This window comes from Haliotis rubra, unplaced genomic scaffold (genome assembly GCF_003918875.1).
Source record: "Haliotis rubra isolate DU_JTF1 unplaced genomic scaffold, ASM391887v1 Scf235, whole genome shotgun sequence".
NCBI classification, from domain to species: Eukaryota; Metazoa; Mollusca; class Gastropoda; order Lepetellida; family Haliotidae; genus Haliotis; species Haliotis rubra.
In genome coordinates, this window is record NW_025766392.1 from 578534 (window position 1) to 606212 (window position 27679).

A 27679-nucleotide genomic window follows, 5' to 3' on the forward strand; every position below is an offset into this window, starting at 1 on the left:
CAAGATGTTCGACGGGGTCAATATAGGGTCTCCTTGCGGGCCATGGTAATGTGTCGATGACGTTGTTTTGCAAATGGTCGATGGCGGCTCGAGAATGTTGTCATCCATGAACATTGGACGACTGGCAAGGGGATGGTTATCAAAATTTGGCACGACGGCGGTATTCAGTACTTACTGTTGATAACGTTGACCACTGAGTGTCCTGGTACTGTAATGAGACCCAACCTGCAGTCATACGAAACGCAAGCACACATCATCAATGTGTCACCACCAAAATGGTTCAGCTGCAGGGGTCATCTTCTGGTCATATGCCTCGTCACGACCTCTCCATACTTAACAGCGGTAGCATGTAGAAGATAACGACTTTCATCGGACCCATGGCAGACCCATGAAGATCCGGGATAGAATTATCTTCACCAACCCATATGCTTGTCGTAAGAGGTGACTAACGGGATCGTTTGGTCAGGCTCGCTGACTTGGTTGACACCTGTCATCGTATCTCAATTGAGTAGATCGATGCTCATGCTGTTGATCACTGGATTGTCTGGTCCAAACTCGATTATTTACAAACCGCCGCCATATGGCTTGAATATTGCTGAGTGCGGCGTAGAACTAAACTCACTCACTCTCTCGCTCTATGGCCGTCGGAGTTCTTCGCCTTGGGACTTGGGATTGCGTCTTGACATAAATTAGGACTCAGACATAACGGCCGTTGTCTTCCACGGTCTTCCAGGTTTGGGTCGCTCCTTCACGTCACCGATGGCATCGTCACGTGTAACCGTGCGGTTAATGTTCACGTTAGCACCGATGTTGACAGGACATCCCTGCATATCCATGCCAAAATTCTGTAGTTTATATTCTGTAGTTGATATTCTGTAGTTTCTGCCATGTCTAGAAAAAGTTGGGTTTTTTTGTACTGTACTCTTTTAATTTATTTGTTTGTTGTTTGGCGCCGAGTCAGCAATATGACGGCGCTTTATAGTGCAGTTAACACACATGTCACTGCTGAATGTTACCAAACGGGAGAAAACACACGCAGAAATAAATGCAGCTTGATTAAAGCAGTGTACGTTCTGCAATTATGAAATTTATACCTTAATGTGCTTGGCGCATTCACAGCAAGTGAACATACGACCCATAGCTTTTGAGATATCGCGCTTTGCATATGCATTCCAGTATGCAAGGGATGAGCGAACGTTTGGACCAGAATATTAAAATCTGTCCTTGGATTTAGGAGATGCTTAATTAATGCATGTGTTAATATATAATATATCAGTTTGATGAACCTCTTCACGTAACCATGGTTAACTGTGCTACCTGGTGCAGGTGTGGCTGGAGGCATGTCTGCAGGTGTTCTACTCCCTGGGCCCCGCGTGGGGAGGCCTCATCACCATGGCAAGCTTCAACAAATTCGACAACAACTGTCTCAGGTGAGAGTTACTTCAATGTTATGAATACCCACATCTGAATCTGGCATAGGCATGCAATTCCCCCTTATTAGCAATTCAGCTTTTGTGTGTGCTGCTTTGAGTTATAAAGTAATATGGAAGCATGTTAGGGACACAGTCATAACACAATTACCATCTGCCTAGATAACATAACATCTGCGTACATTTAACAGAGAGAAAATATGAGAAGAAACAATATATGAGGTCTCACGAGGTGTAAAAGTACGGTATGTGAGCTCTCACGAGGTGTAGAGGTACGGTATATGAGGTCTCACAGGGTGTAGAGGTACGGTATATGAGGTCTCACGGGATGTAGAGGTACAGTATATGAGGTCTCACGGGATGTAGAGGTATAGTTTATGAGGTCTCACGAAGTGTAGTGGTACAGTATATGAGGTCTCACGAGGTGTAGAGGTACAGTATATGAGGTCTCACGAAGTGTAGTGGTACAGTATGTGAGGTCTCACAGGGTGTAGAGGTACAGTATATGAGGTCTCACGAGGTGTAGAGGTACAGTATAAGGCACAGAAGAAACCACGGTACGACCGGCCCCGACGAACATTCACGCATATGGTACGCCCACAAGAGGCACGGAAGGCACATGACTACCGGCCCCACGGGCACGACCCGACGGGTACGGAACCCCACGCGGATACGGACCACGGCACGCCCGACGTAGCGCCACGTCCCACGGACGATGTCCCACGGACAGAGGCACGGTACATGAACCACGGCACGAGGTCTCATGGCCCGACGAAGACACGAGGAACCAACGAAGGAGGTCCACGAGGCCCTGCCAGGTGGCACGATAAACCCCACGAGGTACGCCCCACGACCCCAGACACAGTCCCACGTCCACGACACCACGAACCCACAGGTCCCCACACAATGGTCCTCACGAAGACAGAAACCCACGAGGCGGACACGACACGAGGAAACCCACAAGGAACAGCATAACCCCACCGAGGCACAACCCACAGGGTGTCCCAATGGACGGTAACCACAGGCCGTGGTGATCCACCGGGCACGTCCGGACACGTCCCCACGGGCCAGAGGCACGACATGAACCACGAGGCACAAGGAACCCCAGGCACATGGACACAACCACGGCAGGACCCGACGGGGCCCCACGGGTGGAGACACCCCACAGGTGGACACGGAGGCATGGAATGGAGGTACATGACCAATGGAGGCCGCACGGGTGGAACACGTGCCCAGGACCACAAGTGGAAGGGTCTCAGGCATGGACCACATGGAGACCACGGTGTAGATAACGTGGAGACCACAGTGGAGGTACGTGGCATGAGACTCACGGGTGTGAGGTACGTGTGGCAGGATCTCACGAGGCACACGGGGTGGAGACAGATAAACCAATGGAGAAACTTGACAGGTGATCTCATGGACATGGACTTAATGGAGACACATGGAGACCACGAATGGATCTGGATGGGGTAATATGGAGGAAAAGGAGGATGGTATGGAGGGTCTTAAGTGGATGTGGAGATATGGTGGAGGTCTTACCACGGGGCGTAGAGATACGTGTATGTGAGGTCTCACGGGGTGTAGAGGCACGTGTGGTATATGAGGTCTCACGGGGTGTAGAGGTACGTGTGGTATATATAAGATCTCACGAGGCGTAGAGGTACGGTATGTGAGGTCTCACGGGGTGTAGAGGTACGTGTGGTATATGAAGTCTCACGGGGTGTAGAGGTACGTATAGTATATGAGGTCACACGGGGTGTAGAGATAACACTAAGAGTGACTAAAGGGTAGAGGAAATTGCAGAACCAGCTGCAAACAACGATAGATTCGTGAGCGAAAAGAACGATTTTGTCGCATCGTTAGATCCGAACACTGATGTGTGTGTTCACGATCAAAGATAACTTTTTTGTGAAATGTCGTTATTTTTCAGATAATTGTTGTGATGTTCTTTTCAGAGACGCGATTCTGGTGACTTTTGTCAGCGAGGGGACAAGCATGTTTGGTGGCCTGGTTGTTTTCACAATCATTGGTTTCATGGCGCACGAGGCCAACGTCCCTGTCTCGGAGGTGGTCTCGTCAGGTAACGCGAGATGACAGGGACCTCGGGCCCACTCGGCTAATTCCGGCACCTGCTGACAGGCTCTGTATTACTTCACTTGAACAGCGCCAGATCCAGCCGTATAGAGATATAAAATGGGTCGAGATAATGTATTGGTTTGGGTTGAACAGAATGCTTACGAAAAAATAGAAACATCACAAGTAAGCTGACAAATCAGTGTACCTTGAAACTTAAAGCCACTTTTGTTCTTAGTGTTCAAAGCCAATTGATGTAGATATTTTGGTGGTCTGGTATATTGTCTGCTGGCGGTTAGGTGCCTGACTCTGAGGGTGTGGGTTCGAATCTCGGATGAGACTCAACCCGACAAAAGTACTAGAATCTGTACTTTACCAAGAAAGTGTAATCCCAAATATATCATACATTATGTTACATTTGACCACTTGACCTATGCATAGGTATTCTTATAACACTTTAACTCATGAAGCAAAACATACAACCTTTAATTATTTAATGTCGCATGGATAGCGACCATCTTGAACTCAGTTAGCATGTTTCTTTACAAACATCGACTTGTGATCATACATCTTGACACTTTGCACTTGGTCAGTACGCATTGTAAAACATTAAACCGAGGGTCACTGGTCAAATACTAAAGACACACAAAGTATTACGCATTGAACGGGATATTGATATAACATATATTATGACAAGCAAATTATCAGAAAGATTTTAACTTTGTAAAAGTCATCCTTGAAAGTTGAAAGTCACCTTCAGCCAAAGATAACGTGGTTTGCCGACTTACACTTGACAACTGTAACTTAGAAATTCCGCATATTGTTCGAATTATTTTGTATTTAGAGTTTAACTGGCTACAAAGGCGTTTGTATCACCCCTAGCGCCCCTCTTATATTCAATTGATGTGCATAAAGCTTAAAAACACACCCCGCCCTCACCCATGTAACTCGTGCCATACTGGCATTGCAGCATAGATGTCATACACTGAACACGTATAGATTTCAATATGAAACATTAACATAAAACCTGTATCTGATATTCCAGCGTGTTCACAACCCGTTCGGTTGGAATTACCTACAATAGAATTACAAATGACACAGGTTATGTTCATAAGGTAAATGTTATTAGTTACGGCCTTCGGCAACCCACGCTTGTTTTCTATGTCCTTTTCTGCTTATATTTTTTTCATTTCAAACAAGATTGTAATAGGCCGAATCTCGCAAGTCATTACAAGGCAGCAAGGCGAAGAGATGCTGGTCGTACCCGTAAAGATCCGGGTTATAATTGATCTTCAGCAACCCATGCTTGTCTCAAGAGGCGACTAATGGGATCGGGTGGTCAGACTCGCTGTCTTGGTTGACACATGTCATCGTATCCCAATTGCATAGACCGATGCTTATGATGTTGGTTAAACAAGCGAAACAAGCAAGCTAAACGACGGCTAATTGCCAGGCAGCATGGGGTGGTACGGCCCGTTGAGTTTAATGTGGTCTGGAAGCAAATTAGAAAGTCTTTTTTGTTCTTACAGATGGAACAGTCAGGAAATACGAGTTCAAACTGGTCGTACCATCCCACACTACTGTACCACGACTTATTACTCTGTTTAGGTACCAAATTCTCATGTTTTCCGGAAGAGCTTTTACCCGTTTCTCCTCTAATTCTATCTGTTTGGGACGCAAAGTGGTTTGCCATGATTGTCGCAGACGAACATCATTGATCGATAGTCGAAGGGACATAACTCTGGTGGCTTTAAAACTTTTTTTTTAAGGGATTTGTTTTTTTCAAATAATACTACAATCTAGAATCTTTCTTTAGGTTCAATCTTTTTCTACTTCATAGAGTAAAAAAGCAAATTCTAAAAGATATTTTGATCAAAAAAATACTTTTCGTGATAATGCAATAAATTATTCTACAAATGAATAGGATTTCAATGTCAAAGGTCGGAAAGTTTGAAGGTCACCATACCAGTCGTTGGAACAGGGTGAGATGAATTCATGCTACCTGTGAAACTTAAACTACGGTTTCAAATCCAAAGTATTCAGATTTACCTAAAGGGCAATTATGTAAAATGCGCACTTTTATAAAGTGAATACGTTTTTAGTCATCATTTTGGGAAATTCACTTGGATATATCAGCACGCACTCAGCAATATTCCAGCTATATGGCGTCGGTCTGTAAATAATCGAGTCTGGGCCAGACAATCCAGTGATCAACACCCGAACATCGATCTACGCAATTGGGATACGATGACAAGTGTCAACCAAATCAATCAGCCTGACCCCGTTAGTCGCCTCTTACGACAAGCATGGGTTGCTGGAGACCAATTGTAACCCTGACCTTCACGGGTTATCGCCTTGCTCCACGTACTGACGTTCGAGATTCGTCCTCTGCTTTGTCTATTAGAATCTTGTTTAATAAAGAAACCACGAGTAGAAAAGGCTAGGATATAGAAAACAACATCAAACTAATCGGTAATTGTTTAGGTCTCTATCTCAGTTCTCCACATAAGACATCCTCATCAGTGAAGTTTTAAGAGCTTAATATAAAGGTGAGCCCCTGTACCTCTGATTTAACATGTCTGTATTGCATGCACATTGTCTTGCATCATGTTTTGCAACACATTCGCCCTTTGCAATTGCATACACTGCCCTTGATGTTGTAGGTCCGGGGCTTGGCTTTGTGACGTACCCGGAAGCTCTGTCGCGTCTCCCGGTCCCGCAGTTGTGGAGCTTCGTGTTCTCGCTTATGTTGATCGCACTCATGTTAGACACCGTGGTACGTCGGTCTGTCTGTCCGTCACCTTCTGTCTGCTATTATGTCTGTCTGCCTGCCGCGATGTCTGTCTCTGTGTCTGCTGTCTCCGTCTGTCCGTCTCCCTGCCGTGATGTCTGTCTCCACGTCTCTTTCTGTCTGTCTCCCTGCCGTGATGTCTGTCTCCGTCTCTCCGTCTCTTTCTGTCTGTCTCCCTGCCGTGATGTCTGTCTCCGTCTGTCCGTCTCCCTACCGTGATGTCCGTCTCCACGTCTCCTTCTGCCTGTCTCCGTCTGTCTGTCTCCCTGCCGTAATGTCCGTCTCCACGTCTCCTTCTGTCTGTCTCCGTCTGTCTGTCTCTGTCTGTCTCCCTGCCGTGATGTCCGTCTCCACGTCTCCTTCTGTCTGTTTCCCGTCTGTCCGTCTCCACGCCTCCTTCTGTCTGTCTCCGTCTCCACGTCTCCCTTCTGTCTGTCTCCGTCTCCACGTCTCTTTCTGTCCGTGATGTCCGTCTCCACGCCTCCTTTTGTCTGTCTCCCCCGTCTGTCCGTCTCCACGCCTCCTCCTTCTGTCTCCATCTGTCCGTCTCCCGTCTACCGTGATGTCTGTCCGTCTCCCCATGTCGTTCCCTCTGTCTCTGTCTGTCTGTCTCTGTCTGTCTGTCTCCCTGCCGTGATGTCCGTCGTCTCCTTCTGTCTGTCTCCGTCTGTGTCTGTCCGTCCCTGCCGTGATGTCCGTCTCCACGCCTCCTTCTGTCTGTCTCCGTCTCCACGTCTCTCCTGTCTGTCTCTGTTCTGTCCGTCTTCACGTCTCCTTCTGTCTGTCCGTCTGTCCGCCTCCTTCTGTCTGTCTCCTTCTGTCTGTCTCCGTCTATCCGTCTCCACGTCTCCTTCTGTCTGTCTCCATCTGTCCGTCTCCCTACCGTGATGTCCGTCTCCACGTCTCCTTCTGTCTGTCTCCGTCTGTCTGTCTCCCTGCCGTGATGTCCGTCTCCACGTCTCCTTCTGTCTGTCTCATTCTGTCTGTCTCCGTCTGTCTGTCTCTGTCCGTCTCCCTGCCGTAATGTCCGTCTCCACGCCTCCTTCTGTCTGTCTCCGTCTGTCTGTCTCTGTCTGTCTCCCTGCCGTGATATCCGTCTCCACGTCTCCTTCTGTCTGTCTCCGTCTGTCCGTCTCCCTGCCGTGATGTCCGTCTCCACATAAACTCCTGTCTGTCCGTCTCGACGTCTCCTTCTGTCTGTCTCCGCCTTTTCTTCGTGTTGACGCATGTTGTGCTGCCATTATAGTCAGTATATGTCCTGTGTGTTGAGTTTATCCTACACTGATGTTGCAGTTTGCTACGGTGGAGACGGTGATGTCAGCCATCTTTGACCAGTATCCGTGGCTGAGGAAGAAGCGAATCTACCTGACAGCAGGCTTCTGTGTCGTCGCCTACTTTGTGGGTCTCGTCGTCACTACCAGGGTGAGATGTATACACCATACACACCTATATATCTACCATCAGGATGCAATATGAACAAATAATCCCCATCCCGTACTACCGTCAGGATGCAATATGATCAAATATTCCTCAAACCGAAATTATTCCGGTGTATATAGGAGGGTGATATGTAGACACATATCTTTCCCCAAACCCATGTTACACCATGTGAAAGTGCATCCCAACCCATGTTACACCATGTGAAAGTGCATCCCAACCCATGTTACACCATGTGAAAGTGCATCCCAACCCATGTTACACCATGTGAAAGTGCATCCCAACCCATGTTACACCATGTGAAAGTTCACCCTAACCCATGTTACACCTTGTGAAAGTGCATCCCAACCCATGTTACACCATGTGAAAGTGCATCCCAACCCATGTTACACCATGTGAAAGTTCATCCCAACCCATGTTACACCATGTGAAAGTTCATCCCAACCCATGTTACACCATGTGAAAGTGCATCCCAACCCATGTTACACCATGTGAAAGTGCATCCCAACCCATGTTACGCACCATGTGAAAGTTCACCCTAACCCATGTTACACCATGTGAAAGCTCACCCCCAACCCATCTTACACCATGTGAAAGTGTATCCCACTGTGTTTGTTGCAGGCTGGGATGTACATCTTCCAGCTGATTGACTGGTACTTCGCCTTCTTGGTGCTCCTCACAACCGCCTTCCTGGAGTGTGTATGCGTGGCCTGGATTTACGGTAGTATTGTTACAATACTTACACAATAACAATATTTTGGCAATTTTCGACCAAGACCGGATATCGTTAAAAATATGCAATTCGTAAACCGACCATGTTGGAAATACACCAAGATATACATTGGGCAATATATCTACTAATTCGTGATTAATGGTTTTGTTGAAAATGTACGTACGTCATTAAATAATGATTAATTACGTGTACATTGAATGCTAAAAATGGATGACTAAATTAAATATTTAAATATCACCTGGTATATGTAAACTATTCAACTATTTCTTATGATACTGTTATTGATGTTCAATCAGTATGACCAAACATGTCTAAAAGAAATGTAATATTCTCTCATTACATGATGTTTCATTTTCGGAAATTCACTTATTTTCTATGTCCCCACGAGGGTCCCCTGTATGTCATGTACTGTGTGCTTGGTTTTAGGTATAGAGCGGTTCAGTGACGACATTGAGTTAATGCTTGGACGGAGACCGCCATTATTCTTCAAGATCACGTGGTGTTACGTCACACCGTTGTTTATGATGGTAGGCAATATGTTTATTTTCAGTTTATCTCCGCTTCGAACAACATGTGTGTTAAGTTATAGTGTTTGTTGTGGATGAAAAGTTTCAATGCCACCAAGTATTCGCTTTAGTGAAACCCTGGATATGACACTGAGAGAGTCTCAATGTGGGGCCAGTTTCGAAGATCATCGGATCCTGAAATGGCAAAGGGAGACAATGTTGCACAAATGCACAAGATCTTTATGGTCGCAAATAGACCCTACCTCTGTTCCAAGTTGCCCTTAAACTATACCACCACCACCCCCACCACGAAAAGCCTTATCATTTCATGTCTGTACCCTACATATCGTACGGACCGCCTCCGTGGTGTAGTGGTTAGAGCGTCCGCCCGAAGAGCGGAAGGTCGCGGGTTCGATCCCCGACCGCGTCATACCAAAAGACGTTAAAATATGGTACTTGTTGGCCCCTGCCTGCACTCGGCATTAATGGCGGACTGGTCAGCTCGGAGTCAATATAATGTGTCTGAGTGGGGTATTCATGCTTCACTGCGGCATGGCATCTCATACTAGTGGGCTAGCACTATAAAACCAGCTTAAGTCTGGGCTAGTACAAGCAGCCGCACATACACATACACACGCATGCACGTCGTCATATGAGCGACATATTCTCAAGCACGACGTTAAACCCAATTTCACCTCACCTCACCTCACATATCGTACATCGATTTTACGTCTGCTTACTTCAATATAATGGATACTGAACATGAAAAGATAGATTTATACACACCAATTTATGATATGATACCATGTTGATTGAGTGAGTACGATATTTAGTAGCTTTAAATAATATCCTAGCAATATCACGACGGGGGACACCAGAAAAGGACTTCACACATTTGTACCCATTTGGGAATCGAACCTGGCCTTTGGCCTGATAAGCAAATACCTGTGAAGATCCGGGTTAAAATTGGTCTTCAGCAACCCATGCTTGCCGTAAAGGTTTTAGCCTCTAGGCTACCACACCGCCCATATATCATGCAGCCGAAGAGTGGGACAGCAATGGGTGGCTAGGTGGTTTTCTGCTAGCTACATCGGAAACACGGTTCGAATCCTGACACAGACTCAATGATTGTTTGTAAAGGCGGTATTCTCTTTCAAGCAAATAGCATTTGTTATTCATATTGTCACACCAGCTGCGCTCAGAAAAAATGTATTTTGAACCCTGGCACATGTTATGTAAATGTGAGTAATTAGTCATAAGGGGTCATTATCCCCTAGAATGAATCTGTTTCCATCTTTCGATCGACCGTATCTTCTAGGAGTTTGCTCCCTGGTTTTGTCTAATATATCCGTACTTTCTGTAGACAGCCTTCATCTTCACGTTGCTCCAGTACAGCCCGCCTACATACGGGAAGTACAAGTACCCGGATTACGCCGCCACGATTGGCTGGATCCTCGCGTGTATACCAGTCATGCCGGTCGTGGTCGTCATGGTGACGACACTATACAGAGCAGAGGGTTCACTAAAACAGGTATGCAGATCATCACATAGAACAACGCTTGGTCTCTGAATGTATTTAATTTTGATAATAACAAATAAACCTATTTGAATTGAAGAGGAACCCCAGTCAGATAGGAAATTCAGACCTGAGGGAATCTAGACTTGCTTCATTTAGGGCTTTAGCATTGCAGGGAGGGCTAGGCAGTAGGGAAAAATAATGTGGTTCAGGGACTGTGAGACGGAATCTCGACCTGCTTCATTTAGGGCTTTAGCATTGCAGGGAGGGCTAGGCAGTAGGGAAAATAATGTGGTTCAGGGACTGTGAGACGGAATCTAGACTTGCTTCATTTAGGGCTTTAGCATTGCAGGGAGGGCTAGGCAGTAGGGAAAATAATGTGGTTCAGGGACTGTGAGACGGAATCTAGACTTGCTTCATTTAGGGCTTTAGCATTGCAGGGAGGGCTAGGCAGTAGGGAAAATAATGTGGTTCAGGGACTGTGGACGGAATCTAGACTTGCTTCATTTAGGGCTTTAGCATTGCAGGGAGGGCTAGGCAGTAGGGAAAATAATGTGGTTCTCGGGCTGTGAGACGGAATCAAGACTTGCTTCATTTAGGGCTTTAGCATTGCAGGGAGGGCTAGGCAGTAGGGAAAATAAGGTGGTTCAGGGACTGTGAGACGGAATCTAGACTTGCTTCATTTAGGGCTTTAGCACTGCAGGGAGGGCTAGGCAGTAGGGAAAATAAGGTGGTTAAGGGACTGAGACGGAATCTAGACTTGCTTCATTTAGGGCTTTAGCACTGCAGGGAGGGCTAGGCAGTAGGGAAAATACGGTGGTTTAGGGACTGTGGGACGGAATCTAGACTTGCTTCATTTAGGGCTTTAGCATTGCAGGGAGGGCTAGGCAGTAGGGAAAATAATGTGGTTCAGGGACTGTGGGACGGAATCTAGACTTGCTTCATTTAGGGCAGGAGGGCTAGGCAGTAGGGAAAATAATGTGGTTCAGGGACTGTGGGACGGAATCTAGACTTGCTTCATTTAGGGCTTTAACATTACGAGGAGGGCTAGGCAGTAGGGAAAATAATGTGGTTCAGGGACTGTGGGACGGAATCTAGACTTGCTTCATTTAGGGCTTTAACATTACGAGGAGGGCTAGGCAGTAGGGAAAATAATGTGGTTCAGGGGCTCTGGGACGGAAACTAGACTTGCTTCATTTAGAGCTTTAACATTGCGGGGAGGGATAGCCAGAAGGGAAAATAATGTGGTTCAGGGACTGTGAGACGGAATCCAGACTTGATTTATTTAGGGCTTTAGCATTGCAGTGAGGGCTGGGTAGAATCGGATTGGATAAAAATTGTGAACCATTTTTGCAGCTATCTTGACTTACAGCATTTCATCAACTAGCTACTGATTGGACATGACTGGTCTATATACCTGGCTAGGGTAAAAGGGTTTTATTCCTGAATTTCTTTAAGTTTATACACCTATCTCTGTCCATACATGCTTGTCCATACTATTTTATGCAAAAATATTTCCTATTGCTGAAAGACCTCTATACCGTGGTGTTAGATGGACAACTGGCATGCCTTTGCATGTGTTTAGGGCATCATTTTATGTGTTTCACGTAGCCACCAAATTCTGAACATGGATGGTTGGTCGGGAAAAAAAAAAAAAAATTAATAAAGACAAAATTAACTAAATAATGTTCTTGATTTTCATTTATTGTAATTCTTATCACAATTTCTCGCGTTCTTTGGACTGATTTTAAGATATACATTTTAGATGACGAGGCGGTACGTTTTTAGGTTCGAGACGGCTATGTTGGAATGAAAAAGAATAGGGTTTTTGTTTTACGTTGTCCTTTTTCTTTTTTTTTTTTTTTTTTTTTTTCTTTTCTTTTTTTTTTTTTTGGGGGGGGGTGTCGGCACTTTAATTAGAAGGGTCGGTCGGGCGATGAGAACCACAAAAAATACAAATGCTGCCCTTATGACGGGTGCCACCGGTGGGGCATGATACGCGCACTATTTCGCGTACACCTTGTATCATGAGTATTTCATACGGTTTCATAAACCTATGCTCATGACCTAGTCGCGATCGTACAATAGATACTGCTTAAAGTCAATATGTCTTCATGTGAATATGGGAAACGGGTCTTTCTTTTAATGTAGATAGGATATTTTGGTTGATGTGTTTCAGCGCCTCCTTCAAAGCATCACCCCCGACAGCACGTGGAGTCCATCGGACCCCCAAGGCAGGAGGAACTACCTGCAGATACCTCGGGAGCGTCCCTCTCTTAAACAGACCTTCCTTGCTTCAATAGGACTTAGATAATACCCGCACCGACACATTTGACCCCCATACAAACTAGCTATGTACATAAGATGCGTCATGTCTTATATGTTATGTATGTGTTGGGTAGATCGGTCAATGTACAGTTGTGGCGTTGAGATGAAATATCTTTGCTCATTTTTAATTAAGTACCTTACGCCGATCGCTGATCTGACCCTATCACAGACCTCAGTATGTTGTGTATGGTTAAAGGCAATGGTTCACCTTATGGTGCAGTGGGATAACTCAGCGGTAAGAAAGCGTTCACTCTTCGTGCCCCCAAGACTCGGTTCGAGTGAAATCCTCCTCCCTCACTCACCCCAGTGTGCCGTTGTACAAAACAACCTTAGCGCTGAGACTGTCGTAAGTCTATGGTTAGGTTATGGGACTTACGATCACCTTAGCGCTAAGACTGTCGTAGGTCTATGTTTAGGTATGGGACTTACGATCACCTTAGCGCTAAGACTGTCGTAGGTCTATGTTTAGGTATGGGACTTACGATCACCTTAGCGCTAAGACTGTCGTAGGTCTATGTTTAGGTATGGGACTTACGATCACCTTAGCGCTAAGACTGTCGTAGGTCTATGTTTAGGTATGGGACTTACGATCACCTTAGCGCTAAGACTGTCGTAGGTCTATGTTTAGGTATGGGACTTACGATCACCTTAGCGCTAAGGTTGTTTTCTACAACGACAACCAGGTCTACATAGCCAGACTAATCTCTCCTCTTTATGTGTTACGAAACCCCTTCACATTTAGAGATTTATATGACTAAGTGATTTGGAAAGTGTGTAGAGGGGCTAACCTGCCGCCTTAGTCTGTCCCGTAGTCCCAGTTACAATATACTACGTTTATTACGAACTCGCTTACAACCAACGAAATATGTTTTAGGTCCTGGGGCCCGATCCACAAAGCGTTCGTAACGTTACGACCTGTCGCAACTCTATAGTTTATCATAGACTTACGAATGTCGTAGCGCTACGAACGCTTTGTGGATCGGGACCCTGGCTCTTTGCTGTATATTTTAGTCGAAACTATCATAACGAGGTACGATTATAGTTAACTAACATTAGTGGTCCCTTATGTTGTTATCGCCTTATTTTACTATAGATTCCTCCTGCATCGGCGGGCGGTGGGGTAGCCCCGTGGTTAAAGCGTTGGCTCGTCACGCCGAAGACCCGGGTTCGATTACAATGTGTGAAGCCCATTTCTGGTGTCCCCGCCGTGATGTTGCTGGAAAATTGCTAAAAGCGGCGTAAAACCAAACTCTGTCAATCAGTCCTGCATCGGCCCTTCTTTATGCAAATGTTCTAAATGAAGCAAGTCTAGATTTTCACCAGGTTCATTTCTGAATCTTCCGTCTCACCTTGGCTCCCTTTAAGTTTAAATTGAGTACTTTTTCTTTAAAAATTCCATCCTTTCAGAGACTAAGTGTTAGTCTAGTTGCCGCCTATATTTGTAAGCTATATATAGTCAGTTGGACGTTGATTTTTATATTCTGTGGCGCTGCGTCGGCTGGTCTCACTATAAATCATATTCTGTGCCAGAATTTATTGATGATGGAAAAATATTTTGCCCTCAAATTTCACATACATCCCATAATATACTAAAACAATTATATAAGAAGTCTCAAACGAAACACCTTCTTTAATGCGAAACGACCACTCCAAGATTGTTCCATCTCGTTATGTTTTTGCAACATCCTATACACATTCACTCACTCTCAACCACTCTCGCTCTCTCACTCACTCACTCTCACTCACTCACACATTGACTCACTCTCACTCACTCACTCACACATTGACTCACTCAGATGTGATGTATGATTACACTCACCAAACATTATTTTGCGACTTTGGACGGTCCTATGGAGGTTTGTCCTCGGCAAAAGTTATATGAAAAATCGAGTTATTTTAATCAGATTTTAGCCCAATTTCGACCAACCCCCATTTATATCTTATGGTTTGTCAGCACTCTGTCCATTGTCACTCACTCACTCATTCATTCACTCCAAACATAATGTTGCTACTTTGGACTTTCACCTAAGTCGACCTCCTATGGAGGTTTGTCCTCGGTGGGCTATATTATATCATAGTTAAAGATCTTATCTTAAACTGATTTATGCCCGGTTTTGCCCGCCTCTATATTTTAGGCACCATGCTCTTGTTCACTCACTCACTCAAATAACATATCATATCATGTTCTCTTTTGTTGTCTTGTCAGAAGCAGGTGAAAGTCTATCATTTTCAGCACGGAAATATGTTCAGAGAAAGTTTCCTTGTGTGCGGTTGGTATACTGATACCCGAGGGCTCGAACCAACCATTCCAACGACTAGATCCCAGCTTCCACGTACTCTTGCCATTAAACTCACAGCCAATGTTCACAGACTTAGCAGATAAAATGTCTAAACAACAGACACAAAAGAAAGTACACAACCTTTTTTTCTCTGGGATTAGTTTCAACAACAACAAAATCCACGTAAATATTTTGAAAGCCGTTTTTATTGTCACTCACAACTCACAAACTGTATAGCCTACATGTTGCTAAATGTTGCTAAATAATATTAAAACATCCAGATGTGTGCTCTCTTTCGTCCGTCAGTTTATATGTGTATGTGTAGTCTCAATAGATGACATTCTTGGTCCAAACATATGTGCATGATTGATCCCAAAGGTCACTCTTGGACTTTGTAGACGGAACCAGCTGATTCTAAGCGTTACTATAAATCACACAAAATAATTTCCCTATAGGATATTAACGGAATCTAAACAAGTCAGATTTCATTGTTGAGCTATAGGGGCCATGTGGTAGCCTGGTGGTTCGCTCGTCACGTCGAAGGCCCGAGTTCGAGTCCCCATATGGGTATAATGTGTGAAGCCCGCCCATTTCTGGTGTACCCCGTCGTGTTATTGCAGGAATATTGATAAAAGCGGTCAGTTGACCTCTATGGGCACGTTCCTGGGTGTATATAAATATTGTATCTTACGTCACATGCGGAATACGTGTCTTGTATTAGTCAGTGACATCTAAATACATTTCTGTGAACAGTGGTGTACAGTTTCATAAAATATACTCTGCTGTCATAGGAACTGAGGCTCTGACGATCACTGTCCGACCTTAAATCAAAGCTCCTTACAGGTTAACGGCTTCGCGCAGTGTCCATTAACATTGACGCTAAATGTACGTGTCTGGAGATATATCGACAAACGATTATCCGCTAATATGGTGCTGCCAAAACAAGCTGTCTTCAGTCGCATGACATTTTTTTGCTTAAATCTGTTCCCGTTTTAATGTTGTTATTTCAATAAACGAGTATGCATTTTCTTGTGTTATTTTGTGTTTGCAAAATTTAACCTCCAAAATCCCACCGACATTTGACAATATTTGACTCTCGTGGCCAATGATTTGTTTTGGAAAAGTCAAAAAATATCCAGAAAACAGAGTTTCTTTAACCTTTGGCCTAACTACTCCCGTGGGTCGAGAAAGTGCCCCATGAACCTTTGTTTGTCTTAAGCTGACTGACTGACTGAGTTTGGTTTTACGCCGCTTTTAGCAATATTCCAGCAATATCACGGCGGGGGGACACCAGAAATGGGCTTCACACATTACCCATCTAAGGAATCAAACCCGGGTCTTCAGCGTGACGAGCGAACGCTTTAACCACTAAGCTACCCAACCGCCCCTTGTGGACGTAAGCTGAGATCACCGGAAACACGAAAAAGAATCTTACTCACTCACTTTCATCCACGAGCTTCTGTTATCAGTCACACAATGAGAATGTGTAACATCTAATTTGATTTAAGGGTTTCGTATTAGAAGAAAAATGTTGTCGTTAATTATTAAAAAAATAAAGTGTGGGTTTTTTCGTTTTAGTTACGTTTTCTTCCTTGGAGGGGTGGAGATGGGGCGTATTTTCTATGTTTAAATGCGTCATTCAATAGGTGTCAAGTGTGCGCTATCAACCCCAAAGCACAACTCCAGACATTAATCAGTTTCGATCAGCAGATTCGTTAAAAGCAAATTTGCAGTTATGAGTGAGTGAGTTTAGTTTTACGCCGCATTCAGCAATATTCCAGCTATATGGCGGCGGTCTGTAAATAATCGAGTCTGGACCAGACAATCCAGTGATCAGCAGCATGAGCATCGATCTGCGTAATTGGGAACCGATGACATGTGTCAACCAAGTCAGCGAGCCTGACCACCCGATCCCGTTAGTCGCCTCTTACGACAAGCATGGGTTACTGAAGATCAATATTCTAACCCGGATCTTCACGGGTCTTGCAGTTATGACGACAGTGAGTGAGTGAGTGTGGTTTTACGCCGGTTTTAGCCATATCACGGCGGTGGACACCAGAAATGGATGGGCTTCACACATTGTTCCTATGTGGGGAATCGAACCCAGATCTACGGCGTGACGAGCGAACGGGCTACCCAACCGCCCCTAACATGACAACAGCAGGTGCTGCAAAAACAGTAACCGCGTTATGTTGAAGCACCCGCCAGACCTAATGTTCATTAGAAATAGGGTGCTGATCTTGTCGATCGTGAAGTTTATTATTGTTTTGTATTAACAAGTGAACTATAATGCTGGCAATACTTCACTGAATAGTGAATTTTCGGATTTTCTCTACCTAGGACTGACAGATTATTCGCCTTATAAAAGTGTTGTCCCACACCAACAACCTGTGTTAAATCACACCATGTCATATACATTGTTTGTTTGTTGTTTAACGCCACACTCAGGAATATTCCAGCAAAATGGCGGGGGACTGTAAATAATCGAGTCTGGGCAAAATAATCCAGTGATCAACAGCATGAGCATCGATCAACACAGTTGGTATACTGACCACCCGTTAGTCGCTTCTAACGGCAAGCATGGGTTGCTGAAGACAAATTCTAACCCGGATCTTCACAGGTACCATGTCATATACAACGACTAAATAGACAAAATAGATTTTTATTGCTAATATAATTAATAAACATGTGGCATACATATGTACAATATAATTATATAGTTGATAATATATCAGTACGATGGTACCAAACTACCTGTACCTTATATAAACATTTAACAGCAGCTAATTAATTCAGATTCATTTTTTAAACGGCGTTTTAATATTGCTATAATCCCCGACCTTTCTATGTAGTGCTGATGTGATGTGAATATTCGATCGCAACAACTGTAAAACAGGGTCTCTTATTGTAGACCTGTGTCTGAAAAGTACATTCATCTTTTATGTTGGTTGAAGATTGATACTTCGTTATTTAAATAAAGAAATATTTAAAAACAAAAACAAACAAATTACTTGAATATCGATTGATTCTTAATTCTAATGTATTTACCTACGATCTCATATGGGAATAGGTTTCAGTATATGTGACATTATTATGTAAGCATATTTTTCCGGCTACTTGATTGGTCTAGAGGCGGTCACCTGACCGTCGACAGAAAAGCATATTGACTCCAACCCAGGTCCGACCAAAAGTCATATTGACTTTGAGTTACTAAAAATAGATTTTGACGTCAAGCTATGGCGTCGTTCTATTGTTTTTCATGTCACAGTATTGTTGACACAACGTTATTGGTTTGTAGCGAAAATAAAATGACTTTCTTGACTAAATGGACATGTTTTGGTTTTTAGAAGCTTTCTTTCCGGTAATTACAAAAAACCAAACAATTATGGACTGGTGAATTCGGTCAATACCTGCTTTTATGGACCCGCGGGTCCATAAAAATAGGTATTGACCTCATCACCAGTCTATAATTATCAAATATTATTGAGGATTTAGAGCAGAAACAGTGGAGATAATGACGTGTGACGTCATCAACACTAATGACGTCATCAGCATATGGTATGTTGACAAGCTGTGCAGTTTATATCACAACTATATATCAGAGTTTCTACAAATTGTGATTTTATTGTGGTGTGTCGCCGGGTCATCTGATATAACCAATTGCTCGTGACTTTTTATTATTATTATTTTATATTTTTAAATTTTTAGTAACTACCTGTTATCTTGATCTTGAGTTTTCTAATCTGTTTGCCAAATACATAAGTTCACATTTCGTAGACGATAATGTTATTCATACTTTACATGGACACGTGTTTACGAAAGCGAATATATTTAGCATCTGTTCGGGTTTTCTTTTCAGAATGAGTCATTTAATATTAATATGAAACATCATTAACGATGATTTCATTACGTCGGTGTCCTTTACAGGCAACTTTATTCCCCAACATATAAATCTTGGACAATGTCGTATTATCTGTTCAGCTGCGTATTTACCAAAGGATGCGGGGCTTACTGTATGATGTAAATAATATCATTTGACAATATTTCGAACACATGTCAGGTTAATGCCCGTAGTGATGCGGGTCTTAGATTCTTTCTTTTTACATTGACGAAATCTGTAGAAACACACAGGATTGGTACTTACAGATTCAGAAACAGAGCGAATCATAGATTCAAATCACAAAGACAGGTTTCAGACCAAGGGACGCAACTCTACATGGCAACGTTGCATTCGTGACCAACTCGTGTTATTCCGGGACAAGCCGAATAGCGATCTTCCATTCCATTCGTCACCACTCGCCCCTTTCCGTAACCTCCAAGTCGGTTTCATTCCATTCGTGACCAACTCGTGTTATTCCGGGACAAGCCGAATAGCGATCTTCTTGGAGGTTACGGAAAGGGGCGAGTGATGACGAATGAGTCGGCTTGTCCCGGAATAACACGAGTTGGTCACGAATGAGCGATCTTCTTGGAGGTTACGGAAAGGGGCGACGAATGGGCAACGTTGGGCCAGTCATGTCCCAAAATAAATTACTTCAAAGAAAGGTTTCAGGCCAAGAGACACAACTCTGCATGGCAACTCTGGTCCAGTCGTGCCCCGAAATGAATTACTTAAACAACAAGTTCATTTGTGTGGTTCAGACATGAGTGTTGTCCGACTCCCATGTGCCACAGAATTCGTGTCCAATAAAGTCCTGGATAGTCAACATATGTATTATTATGTCTAAATCCTGCTTGAGAAAATGGTGAGTGAGTGAGAAAGGTTCTATGCCGCTTTTTACAAAACTGCAGCGATGTGGAGGCGGGGACATAAAGTATGTTGTACACGTGTGGAGAATCGAACTCAGACAATTAATCGCTTTATCCACTGGGCTGTTCCACCTCCTGGGTAATATAAATGTATGTGACGTATTCCGAAGACACGCCCTGCTGTGGAATATGATGAGTACGAGGTGGTTGGTCAGAATTCAGATAGGAAAGTATTTCCAGCCCTTTGTTACAGAAGTAGACTTGAGACGTCTAGAACTGGTTCTTGACGTCGTCTAGGAGAGGAAGCCAGCAACAAAGATGGCGATGAGGAGCATGATCACGAAGAGGACAAAGCTGGCGATGACGAAATCCCACAGGATGGTGCGTCGAACGCCGAGAAGAGTGTCGCTGTATTTGGACTGGAGAAATACAAGAAACGTATTATGCACACATATCAGGTTCGATACCTATTGCTTGTTGTTAAACGCCTCACTCAGCAACATCCCAGCTATGTAGTCTGCCGTATTTATTCGAGCTATATCGATATGGTGAGGTTTAATGAGTGAGTGAGTGAGTTTTACGCCGCTTTTAGCAATATTCCAGCAATATCACGGCGGGGGACACCAGAAATGGGCCTCACACATTGTACCAATAGGTAACCACTGTAAATACTAGGCTACCCCACCGTTCCTCGTTGAGATTTAAGTAACAACGATTCCAACTGCCATGATATGAAGAGTGGGTGAGTGAGTATGGTTTTACGCCGCTTTTAGCAATCTTCCAGCAATATCACGGCGGGGGACACCAGAAATGATGATATGAAGAACGGAATCATCTAAGCCTGACGACCCAGCCCAAAAGGTCTCTTGATACCAGTATATTTTACTGGGGACCTATCTATCCCTGTATATCCACTGGGTATGTCAGATCGCAGGGATGGGGCATATACTGGCACTCAGCATGCAGGCCCCCAGATGGCATTTCGGAAATGATAGATGAAACTGAAGTACAGTTAAACACGGTTATGTCAGCTTGCTGTTGTCTCAGGGCGGCGGGGTAGCCCAGTGGTTAAAAAGGGTTCGTACCATTTCTGGTGTTCCCCGCCGTGATATTGCTATAATATTGCTAAAAGCGGCGTAAACTCACAACTGTTGTCTCGATGTAAAAAAAATGGCCCCTTCGTATTATTTCTTTATGAAACATTTTTCGGTTGTGTCGAACCTCTGATAACTCGAAGTATTACCGTAGGTCCCTTCAACATCGACACAACGGTGTTCGAGGGTAATATGTAATAAGGTGCTACAAAACATTCACTCATCATATGGATAATTGATTGACGCTTTTAATAATTGATCTTGCCATTCCTCGGATAAAAGAGAATCAAATGGTTGGTTCCTTTACGAAACCAAACAAGAACAGTACAGTACAGTTAAGTCAAACCAAACACTTTATGCATTCTACGTCAATGGTATACATCATAGCTTCATTAATTAACGCTGGCGTGACTTTCCCATGTGCATTGTAACAATAACGGGTATTATGCAAGGTGATTTACTGTGACGATATATTATATATGACTGTGAAATTGTGCCATGTGGCTCTATTATATTTTAGTTTCACATGTATATACTGCAGATGGCGTATAAATCGCTTGTAAAGTCCAGAAAGGAATTTGTCCTGATGACGTCATGTTCGATTTTGGTTAGTGGGTCAGGTAACCCGTCTGCTCATTGACATGAAAGATTCAAGATAAACTGCGTTATTGACTTTCTTGTTACCCTATTGTACCGAGAGCAAACTATCAAAGATACATCCCTACGGTGAGAACATGGTACCTTCTAAAGGATATTTAGTCTATACGCCGTCTCCAAGCTGGAATATTGCGGAGTGCGGCGTTAAACAACAAACAAATGAGGACATCATCCTCTGGATACTGCTGACTCAGATGACAACATACTCTGGGTACTTCTGACTCAGATGACAACATACTCTGGGTACTTCTGACTCAGATGACAACATACTCTGGGTACCTCTATCACAGATCACAAAATACTCTGGGTACCTCTATTGCAGATGACAACATACTCTCGGTGCTTCTATCACAGATGACAAAATACTCTGGATACTTCTATCAAAGATGACAACATACTCTGGGTGCTTCTATCACAGATGACAACATACTCTGGACACTTCTGACTCAGATGACAACTTACTCTGGGTACTTCTATCACAGATGACAACATACTCTGGGTACTTTTATCACAGACGACAACATACTCTGGGTACTTCTTTCACAGATGACAACATACGCTGGGTACTTCTATCACAGATGACAACATGCTCTGGGTACTTCTATCACAGATGACAACATGCTCTGGGTACTTCTGACTCAGATGACAACATACTCTGGGTACTTCTATCACAGATGACAACATACTCTGGGTACTTCTATCACAGATGACAACATACTCTGGATACTTCTGACTCAGATGACAACATACTCTGGGTACTTCTATCACAGATGACAACATACTCTGGGTACTTCTATCACAGATGACAACATACTCTGGGTACTTCTGACTTAGATGACCACATACTCTGGGTACTTCTGACTTAGATAACCACATACTCTGGGTACTTCTATCACAGATGATAGAATTCTAGGTACTTTTAACACAAAACAAGGTATTTAAGCTATTTTGTAAAGCATATTCCGGGATTATTTTCAAACAATAGTATTCAACGTATTAAGTATTCTAGGTTTTATCTATCACAGAATACCCTCTGCCAATCGTCTCCATCCCCACCACCATTACTCAAAAAGAGGATTTTGTCTTGATACTTTGAGTCCATACATACCAACTGCGACCAAATATCCGAATTTGCCACTACCAGGTTTAGTGCATAACACGTGATTAGTAAGCGTGAAACGAATACACAGAACACAGGTATTGGATGTGATCGGGGCGGTGGGGTAGCCTAGTGGTTAAAGCGTTCGCTCGTCGCGCCGAAGACCCGGGTTCGATTCCCAAAATGGGTAAATGCGTGAAGCCCATTTCTGGTGTCCCGAACTGTGATATTGCTGAATATTGCTAAAAGCGGCGTAAAACCATACTCACTCAGTCACTGGATGTAATCACATAAAGTGATGAGAGTCCCGAAAATTGAGGATTAAAATGTTTATAGACCGTGCCTACAAATGGAAATGTCATACAAAAAGGACCGTATGCATGACAATACCAGACATAATTCAAGCATCCGTCTTCGGTCATCTAGGGTATCAGCTTATTATTCTGAATACTGAATCATAACTAATGTCCAGAATGTGACGTCATTGTCCATTTCTCTTGTCTTTAACCTCGCACAGAATTTCCTTCGTTCAAACGTGTTATATGGGTAAATGGCTGTTTTAGTATCGTCTATCAAATAGGACTCAAAACCAAAAAGACGAATGAACCTGTTGTATCTATCTCAGCAGAATGGGGATATATTTCCCTGCATACTGGAGGATCTGATGTAAAAACCTTAGGTAACAGAATTCAGTATAATTAGGTAACATATCGTTTATAACATATGTTCCAACATCCCGGAAACCGGTCACGGAGAACGACACCTGGAGGGCAACGCAAACGGAAGTCGGAGAGCCGGGAAATGAGATTCCTGTTTTTTGTAGGGGTTCATTTTTAACGTAATGGTCCTGAGCCCATTTGCACGAGGCGATATTAGGACATAAGACCACCGTAGTTCTATGTTAGAGAATGGAAGTTACGATCATCGTAGACCTAAGGTCGCTTTGTGCATGTGGACCCTGCTCCCTGGAATCGTTTCGCTCGGGACTGCCTGTAAAGAACCGCTCTTGCGGTATCCGACGGAGATTTGATTGCACAATAGGAACCCAGATGAAAAATCTAATGCAAGTGCCCATTGTGAAGAGAACCCAGCTACTGGTTGAGCGTTAAAGTGAGGCAAACTCGGACATTAGACCAGTGTGTACGTATGCATCATACCAAATTACGTATAGCGGGATCTTCTCGTAGGCAACCACTGGACCGATCGGTTGATCCAGTTCTCAGTCCGATACTGTCAATACGGGGCAAGACTGGTTAGTGAAGTCAAACACAGGCACACAAACAGGATGATTACAGAAGACGTTGAGACAGGTAGGGACAGGCAGACAGAATCGATATTTGTACTAGAACCTATTTTGGGGACACTGTTATTCTTTTTAGTCTTCGATTGACGAAATGTTCTGTGTTCAATCGATTATCAGAAACAGATTGCCAGAATGGAAGGACAGTGATTATCAGAAACAGATTGCCAGAATGGAAGGACAGTGATTATCAGAAACAGATTGCCAGAATGGAAGGACAGTGATTATCAGAAACAGATTGCCAGAATGGAAGGACAGTGATTATCAGAAACAGATTGCCAGAATGGAAGGACAGTGATTATCAGAAACAGATTGCCAGAATGGAAGGACAGTGATGATCAGAAACAGATTGTCAGAAAGTCCATCCAAGTAAAATTAGAATGTACAAGCATTCTTAAAAATGGTACTTTGGAATATTGTTCTAACGATCAAATACAGTATACAGGTGTGTTACAAACACTAGATATAACTATTTAAACCAGATACATACCCTTCTTTCATAATCATCCGGCAACCTGGAAACGACTGGTGGAGGAAGCTTGTTGTTGTACTCGGGTTGTCGCACCATCCAGTTGGTACCGTCGGGTTGTTCCTCTACCACATGCCTCACCGTCACATACTCGGGCTCCTTGGGAGGTGGCATCACGGGCACCAGGACAGGCTCCGGGGTCTTAGGCCTCACAGGAACCTCGTACTCGATGACCTTTTGTTTCGGGGGAGGTGGGGGCATTATGAAAATTGGTTCTGGCTCCTGATTCACCTCCATCGTTATCAGTTTGGGTTCCTTCTTTGGAGGAATGATCATGATCGGTTTCTGTTCACGCGTTCCCCTCCGGTGGGGCAGAGTGTAGCTCCTGACGTTGCGGCTATACGCGGGAATCTCCATGTTGCCGAAGCCTTGTTGTGAGACCACAGCGCGTTCCTCGGGGAAGGATTGGGAGAATGGTTGACTGTAGGGCTGGTACGCGTACCTCTGACCTGAAAGAATTGACAAAATCTAATTAGAGGAAGTCATCGAGATTAACCCAAAGACTGGAAGACCTCATTTAACACATGACCAAAATACATAATGATTGGACTAGATTTCCCGTTCTTCACAATACGCCAGTGTTATAATTACAAATTATTCTAAGCTGAGAGGTGAGGTGAGGTGAAATTGGGTTTACGTCGTGCTTGAGAATATTTCGCTCATATAACGACGTGCATGCGTGTGTATGTGTATGTGCGGCTGCTTGTATTAGCCCAGACTTAAACTGGTTTTATAGTGCTAGGGCACTGAGATACCACGCCGCAGTGAAGCATTAATATCCCACTCAGACACATTATACTGACTCCGAGCCAACCAGTACCCATAATGCCAAGCGCCAGGCAGGGACCAACAAGTACCATATTTTAACGTCTTTTTGTATGACGCGGTCGGGGATCGAACTCGCGACCTTCCGCTCTCCGGACGGACGCTCTAACCACTACACCACGGAGGCGGGCTTTTCTAAGCTGAGAACCACCGAGAGCGAAATGTCATGATAATGTACACATAAAACAACAAAACTATTTCCATTATCGTAAGAAATCGCTGCCAAATTTGTCCGTACATAAAAATCCAATACTAATGATGATGATGATGATGATGATGATGATGATGGTGATGATGGTGATGATGGTGATGATGATGGTGGTGATGATGATAATGGTGATGATGAGCCGTTTTTCCCCCGCGCACCGGCTGCAACCGTTACAAATATTTGCAAAGTGTAAGCACTGCTGCCTCACCGGTGAACCCTTGGGATTGAGCTGCGCTCGGAATAAAGGCTCTACGACTACCTTTTATCATTTGATTCTCATCGTAAACCGTGTGTGTTTCTTCGCAGTGCCACAAATGCCACCAGCAAACATTCACACAGTGATCCATTCATAAAACTGTTACCGTTGCTTTTCATTTGACGCCCGGGGACGGCGGGGTACGATAATTGAGACTGGTTTACCTCTGGTATTAACGTTATATTTACTTGAAGACTGTTTATGTCAATGACAATTTATTCGGTTGAACAGGGTAAATTAGAATTAAATTGATTTCTCTTTGGGTAATACCATAATGAGGGGGGGTCATTTTTGGTAGAGGGCGCCACTACATGGGGGTATATAAGGGCTTGCTAAGTGGGGTTGTTCCATATCTCCTGTGGTGTCGCCGGAACAGCTTAGTCTGATTTCTTTTCTTTTGATATCAGTATGCATTGTGCATTGTTCATTATGCATTGTGCATTATGATCATGATCAGTTTCTGATCTTGCTTCAAGACGGAGGGCGGTGGGGTAGCCGAAGACCCGGGTTCGAATCCCCACATGGGTACAATGTGTGAAGCCCATTTCTGGTGTCCCCGGCCGTGATGTTGCTGGAATATTGATAAAGCGGCGTAAAACCAAACTCAGTCAGTCAAGACGGAATGGTGCGAAAGTGACAAGCGCTGTTCACCAAGCAGAAAATGGGTACCCGATTGGATAAATCATGTAGCTATAATATTAACCTTCCAGCGCCTCACAGGCAGCTTGCCTTATCCGGGGTAATAATAATCAGATTGTGAGTTATCCCTTTGAGCATGTGCCTTGTAATGGAAAGGGCGCATTATAAATTCACAATTATCAATTAATCATTACGAGTGGGGGCGGTGGGGTAGCCTAGTGGCTAAAGCGTTGGCTCCTCACGCCGAAGACCCGGGTTCGAATCCCCACATGGGTACAATGTGTGAAGCCCATTTCTGGTGTCCCTCGCCGTGATGTTGCTGGAATATTGCTAAAAGCGGCGTAAAACTCAGTCAGTCAGTCATTACGAGTGGATTATGATCTTGCATCTTACAGTGAGATGGTTTGTTACGTTGTTCAGAACCACGAAAGCTGGTTTAAGTGACGCGCTTGGGCGTGGGTAAATGCCTCGGCGAGAGTGCCATAGGGGAAGGCACAGGGAAATGCCACAGGGGAAGCCAAGACAAGTTTATTTTCTCAAAAACCACCCACGGTGGTACTATATAAACAGACAAGAATGGTGGTATCAGTAGGATAGATTATTTCAACTTTTCAAAAACAATATTTAGATATTTCGACAGGTTTTCAATTCTGACACTTTTCTTGTACAGATTAAACGTTTATATTTGTACATATTTGGCCATTTAAAATAAAATTCATTTATAAGGACAACGTTCTGTTTCAAAGGCTGTACATCTAAATAAGTAGTGTACTTCATCTGCAATGGCTTGAGAATCGCACAGAGGACATGTTCTGTCCTCACGGGATAGGCCACGCCATCTGCCGGTTTCTACTTGAAAATTGTGGTTACTTGTTCTTAATGTTAAAAGCCACAGGGAAAGCCACGATGTGTGTTTGTTCTATATCTGGATTGGCTTGGTTTGTGAGAGAACGGCTGAATTATTAAAGTGAGGATGTTACGTTCAAGCGCTGTAACGGCAAAACGACTGTTAGCGTTAACGAATGGGAATCATGATCGTCTTAACGCAAAAATTGCTTTGCGGAACGGGGCACTTATTAATATAATTTAACAGATTGTTATAGATCATTCATTCTGGATGAAAACACCCTTCACTTTACACATCAAACCAGTAAATTTAAGTGTGCTCGGTGATGCAATGCCATCGACATCACCTATAAAATGTAAATAGTAATGACTGCTCAACATTCA

At 43.8% G+C, this 27679-nt stretch overlaps 2 protein-coding genes across 2 annotated transcripts in view; one reads left to right on the forward strand and one right to left on the reverse strand.

Annotated features, from left to right (window-relative positions):
• Nucleotides 1–13086, forward strand: part of LOC124278321 (sodium- and chloride-dependent glycine transporter 2-like) — a 35585-nt gene extending 22499 nt beyond the window's left edge. The window contains exons 6-13 of the mRNA XM_046714043.1: nucleotides 1327–1430; nucleotides 3386–3510; nucleotides 6167–6279; nucleotides 7588–7716; nucleotides 8353–8452; nucleotides 8891–8991; nucleotides 10334–10501; nucleotides 12666–13086. Of these exons, the coding sequence (XP_046569999.1) occupies nucleotides 1327–1430; nucleotides 3386–3510; nucleotides 6167–6279; nucleotides 7588–7716; nucleotides 8353–8452; nucleotides 8891–8991; nucleotides 10334–10501; nucleotides 12666–12800 (975 nt within the window). The 3' untranslated portion in view covers nucleotides 12801–13086. The remainder of the gene's footprint in view (nucleotides 1–1326; nucleotides 1431–3385; nucleotides 3511–6166; nucleotides 6280–7587; nucleotides 7717–8352; nucleotides 8453–8890; nucleotides 8992–10333; nucleotides 10502–12665) is intronic.
• Nucleotides 13087–19873: 6787 nt separating this feature from the next.
• Nucleotides 19874–27679, reverse strand: part of LOC124278322 — a 29940-nt gene continuing 22134 nt past the window's right edge. Inside the window, exons 3-4 of the mRNA XM_046714044.1 lie at nucleotides 24483–24970; nucleotides 19874–20261 (exon numbers count right to left, since the gene is read on the reverse strand). Coding sequence (XP_046570000.1) covers nucleotides 20136–20261; nucleotides 24483–24970 — 614 coding nt within the window. The 3' untranslated portion in view covers nucleotides 19874–20135. The remainder of the gene's footprint in view (nucleotides 20262–24482; nucleotides 24971–27679) is intronic.